The following is a 5,473-nucleotide window of genomic DNA, read 5'->3' on the forward strand; positions in this document are numbered from 1 at the left end:
TACGCCTCTCTTCTTTTTTCATATAGGCATTTAATGATATCAAGCTACCTCTGATAACTGCCGGTGCAGTGTCCCATAAATTTTGATACGTTGTATTCGCGTTCTCATTGGTTTCTAGAAACTTCCTGATATCCACTCTAATCTGGGCCTGTACCCATTCGTGTCGCAGGAGATCGTTGTTCATCCTCCAATTGGTTGCCCTTGCTTTCCTGGACATCCTCTTATTAATCTCCAGCTTTATGGCATGGTGATCTGAGAAAGATGTCTGGATAATATCTATGTGTTTGAATTTACTCAGGCTGGACTTGTGTCCCAGAATGTGGTCTATTCTTGAAAAAGATCCATGTGGACTAGAAAAGAATGGTGTTCACCAATTTCTAATTCCAGTTCCATATTGAACTTTTAAAATAAAATAATCAAAGTATGAAAATACACAAACATAGACATACACTTTCGTTTGTCAGCTGGTAAAATAAGGGCTAGTGGGGAAAAAACATGACAGAAAGTAGCATTAGGACCTTAAAGAATTTTCATTGATTCTTTCTCCTTTCATCCCTTTTATTTGTTGTTCTAGACACAACAAGCCTTAGACATTTGATTTGAAGGTTTTTATAAATATATCCAGGTAACAAAGTTGAGAATCCCTTTTAAATAATCTTAATGGATTCCTGTCTTGAAATTACTAGCCTTGTGATTTAATTATCTAGAGTACATACAGCAACTACAATAGAAAGGATTGCATCCCAGCCTGGGTTATTGGTTGCTTTGGAAGAAGATACCCAAACGTAAGCAACACATTTCTTTCCAAAGCCGCATTTAAATTTCAGACTTCAACTGCAGTTATGATTGGTTTTAGTTCATTAGCTGCCTGGTGTGTTATTTTAAGAAAGCAGAAGCACCGTCATTTGCAAACTCCCAATAGATCACACACCTTAACCCTGATCTTTTAGCTCTAGTTTTTCAAGAGAAGTGAAGGCAAGATGAGGAATCATTTGCTTTTCTGCGGAGTCCTGGCCATTTTTGTTCAAGCTGTTCTTGTGACAGGTATGTGGTATTTAGAGATGAACCTAAATAAAAGTAAAAATTCAGTACAGAGCTATTCTTCAGATCAAAGCATTTATGGTTGTGTTTTGCTTGGTCAGCTACCCAGTCACATTTTTCTAACATGTCTTCATCTTTGTATGGGCAGCAATCTTTACATAGGCACAACTTGGGCATGATTCTTTCTATGTTTTCCTCTTATTTGTTTGCCTGCTTCATCATAAAGAACCAGAACATAGATGTTTCTGGATGACTATAGATCGCCATATTTATGGGTCTCTGTATTGAGTCTTGAAAATCAGTAATTCTCCCTTGGGTCTATTAGTATTCTGGAAGAGTGAAGTAATAATTACAGTAGGTACAATGCATTGCGATTTTATTTCCCCAGAGAGGCTGACATTAATTCTAATAGTTCTCAGGGATTGGAACCCTCAGTTTTGCTATGATCCTTTAACAATGTTTAATGTTATACTCGTTTATAACTTGATGACTAAACTTTAGTTATTTTGCATATGGAACTTTTAAGTAACCAGAGAAAATGGTATACATACTAAATCTAGAAGTACAGTATTAAATAATTTCAACTTAGAAAGCCACACAAATTAAAAGAGATATAATTCAGCTGGCTTAATAATTTCTGATGTAGAATTTATTGTTTTTATTTCAAGAATGAGCATGATTGAAATGAAATTAAGATAGTCATTATACATATATATATATTTATATTAACAACATTAAGAATCTACTTTCAAATAAGATTGAAATATGTATATACATAAATACATTATAAAATATTTATACATGAACATATTTGTTAGACAAACACACATAAATCCATATACAGTAATTCACATTTGCTGAATACTGTGTGGAACCTTGGTGGTTTCTGAACTTGGCTGCTCACAGTACCGTCAGCAGTTTGCACCCAGCAGCTGATCCACTGGAGAAAGATGAAGCTGCTTTCTACTCTCATTAAGATTTATAGCGTGGGAAATCCAAAAGGGGCAATTTCATTCTGATCTAGAGGGTCACTGTGAGTTGGAATTGACTCCATGGCAGACAGTTTGATCTTCTTTCTTTCTTTTTCTAGGCGCTGGATTAGCTGCTCTAGATATACTACTCCACTTAATTCTCACAAGAGCCATGTGAGGATACCAAAACCCAAGCCCACTATCATCCAGTCAATGCTGCCTCATTGTGACCCTACATGACGTTTCCGAGGCAGTAAATCTCTCTCTCTCTCTCTCTTTTTTTTTACTGCTTTACCTTTTATGATTTTAAGCTTAATTTATTCCTGAGCCATGAGTTTTTGCTTCTTCAGTTTCTTCTGGGAAATCTTTTTCTTCTGTGCAACCTCCTCTTCTGGTTTGGGAAGATCTGTTCCTTCTCAGTCAGGATCATGTCAGTGTGGCAGGGGGAGCTCATGGATTGGTTGATCCGACCGTGAGCTCTGTAAGTCCGGTGGGCATCGTGGGGGCTTTGTTCACCTGGGTGTGCTCAAGGAGCAGAGAATCCACATCTAAACCCTTCTGTTCAGCAAGACTTTCTGCATTTTTAGGCACGTGAAGCAAAAATTCAGCCCTCATTTTGGGCCACCGGCCCTACCAACCCCACCCTTGTAGCGTCGGAAGGGCAGACCCCGCTTCTGCACAGCCACGTCTTTCAGGTGTTTGGCGGCTTTCCGGATGTGCATGCCTGTGATGATCGTCCGGGCAGTTTCACGGGGGTTCTTGAAGTGGACCCGGAGGTTCGACCCTCTTCATTTGCAGGATTATGTGGGGTTTTCTGAGTCAAGTGAGCAGCGAACCATTTTGGCAGGTCACCTCTGGCCGCTACAGTTAGAACCGAGGCTGTAAATCTTGATGGGCACAGAAAGCATCATCGTGCTCTCCAGAGAGCTTTCAGTTAACAGTCTAATGCATGGTCAACAGCACAACCAGAGCTCCTTGTGGGAAGATCCTCCCTCCCTCCCTCCCTCCCTGTCGTCAAGTAGATTCAGACTCCTGTGAGGATATGTACTTTTATTATCTCCAGCAGAAGGTTGAGGCAGTTAAACAAGTGCCTGACTTGTCAAAGGTCAATGGCAAAAAAGAGATAGAACCGAAACAATCTGAATTGATAGCTCATCTTCCTAATGACTGCCCTCCTATTCCACCTGAACAAGGGAATTATCTTTTAGCAAACTCATTTGTCATATCTAGTACATGTTATTAAGTCTACTTCCTCATTTGTTTGACCAGAGTTTAATCAAATATTTATTGAGTACGTGCTGTGTCTCAAGTGCTCTGGGGATAAAGTCAAGCAGAGTACATAATAATAGGTTTACTAGGGAAAATACTGCCTGTGAGGGTGGATGTTAAAATCCTATCCATTCTGGCAAACTGAAAGCAGTAGTGTATTTTCTAACAGAAATATCAGACTGCCGACGTTTGTCTAATAGTAATGATAGCTTCTCCCTGGGGTCCTAGGAAGGAAGGAAGTCATCTGGCATTTTCTATTTAAGACTTTACGGCCAAGTCACTTCCTTAAGGGTGAATCTAGGATTTGGGGTAGGCATTTGTACTGTGCTGAGAAAAGCGTTGAAGACTCAGAACATTAATAAGAGTTTTATTATTATTTTAATTGACTTCATGATGTTTCTTCTTTAATACCATACAGAAGAAGTTTGTCAGAAGATTTAGTAAGAACTTACCAATAATGGCATGATAACACATTATGCAGTACGTGAAACAATGATAAGTGTAGTAGTGGTTTTAACATATCTTTGTAATGACTGTTCTCATTAAGACAGAAACATTGCAATGAGGTCCTCTCTGCTTTGGGAATCAGCTCAGGAACAATTGGACTTCCAGTTACAAACAGTTTTTCCTATCTAACCTTTATAACTGTAGTGCATTTGCTAAATCTTTTTCTTATTAATTGAGGTTTTCTGAGTGACATTATAATGTCATTTTGCTAAAATTATAAGAATTAAAAATACTTATCATTGTAATTATTTACTTAGTACTATTAAAATAAAGATAATATTAACTTTCTAAATATCTAAGTATTCAAGGATCTAAGTCAGAGAATAAGTTTTCTTTCTTTTTATTTGAAACATTTACCACACCCATTTGTCTAAGGTTAAAAGTCAACAATAAAAGATTAGACATTCAAAGTTAAGGCTCAATCAGTCATTAATAAGTTAGTTTTTTTCTATATGAGGACATATTATAGTGACTACAGATTGTTATCCTCAATATTATCTAAACTTTCTTTTGTAAATTTGTAATGCTTTACCTCTGTGCACATGCCATATTTGAAAGAATTCTTATAAGAATTTTTAATAAATGTAGCACTTTTAAATTTTGTTGAATCATTATACCATGATAACCTGATTCATATTATGACAAAGAAGATTATAATTCTGTTTAGGAAAGTTGTAGTGAAGACTATATAAGTCTTATATAATAGGATTATCCTAGGGTAAAACATGCCTGTTCTTAGCTCTAATTCAATTGAAGAAGGAGTTAAAAAAAAAAAAAGGAGAGATGGGAGTTAAGTCAGTTGTCTGGGAAAAGTCCAATGTGATTTCTGCTTTTTCTCTAAGTTTGGCATTTGACAGTGGTTTTTCCAAGTCTACATTATTCAGAACCTTTGTCTCTATTAGAAGCACGTGTCTCCATTAGAACCAGCATTCCCTTGGCCTAGGTTCCCTTGTACACTGGATCAAGGGGGGAAAGCAAAAGAAAGAATGAAAGAAAGAAGAGAGAGAGAGAGAGAGAGAGAGAGAGAGAGAGAGAGAGAGAGAGAGAGAGAAGGGAAGGAAGGAAGAAAAGAAAATTCTTTTTAGAGTTCAATTGGATTTTTTTCACTACACTATAAGATTCGCCTTATTTTTTTTATTGTAGTGAAATATACAGATAACAAGTCATTGCCATTTCAACCATTTTTATGTGTTCAACTCAGGGACATTATTTACGTTCTCGATGCGATACAGCCATCACCACTGTCTGTTTTCAGATTTCCCCCTATCCTCAACAGAAATTTGGTACCTGCTTAAGAACTACACCTCATCCCCCTCCTACCTGCCTGACCTGGTAATCAGTAATGTGCTTTGGCCGTTATGCTTTTGAGACACCCCTTTTCGCTCATTATTAGAGAGGCAAACACACAGAAAGCCGATTCCGACCAACCTTATATCACTTTCTTTTTCCTGACGACGAAAGAGCTAATTCAAAGTATACAAATAACATTTTATTTCCCTTTCTTCTTCATATGTTTGGCCTTTCAAGCCCAAGACAAAGATGAAGGGACTGTTCTTGTTGACAACAAGTGCAAATGTGTCCGAGTTACTGCCAGGAGCATCCCCTCTACAGAAGATCCTAATGAAGAAATTTTGGAAAAAAACATCCGGATTATGTATGTGACATTCTTTATTTCGCCCCCCCCC

At 37.5% G+C, this 5,473-nt stretch overlaps 1 protein-coding gene across 2 annotated transcripts in view; it reads left to right on the forward strand.

Moving 5' to 3' along the window:
• JCHAIN (joining chain of multimeric IgA and IgM) overlaps positions 1-5,473 on the forward strand; it is an 88,029-nt gene that overhangs the window by 77,465 nt on the left and 5,091 nt on the right. The window contains exons 1-2 of one of the 2 annotated variants that reach the window (XM_004703180.2): positions 951-1,044; positions 5,316-5,442. In XM_004703180.2, coding sequence (XP_004703237.1) covers positions 981-1,044; positions 5,316-5,442 — 191 coding nt within the window. In that variant the 5' untranslated portion in view covers positions 951-980. Of the gene's footprint in view, positions 1-950; positions 1,045-5,315; positions 5,443-5,473 lie in introns of those variants that run through there. The other variant, XM_045284307.1, reaches the window with a different exon arrangement.

This window comes from Echinops telfairi, unplaced genomic scaffold (genome assembly GCF_000313985.2).
Source record: "Echinops telfairi isolate 266 unplaced genomic scaffold, ASM31398v2 ScPeMD7_7468;HRSCAF=8506_0, whole genome shotgun sequence".
Taxonomy (NCBI): domain Eukaryota; kingdom Metazoa; phylum Chordata; class Mammalia; order Afrosoricida; family Tenrecidae; genus Echinops; species Echinops telfairi.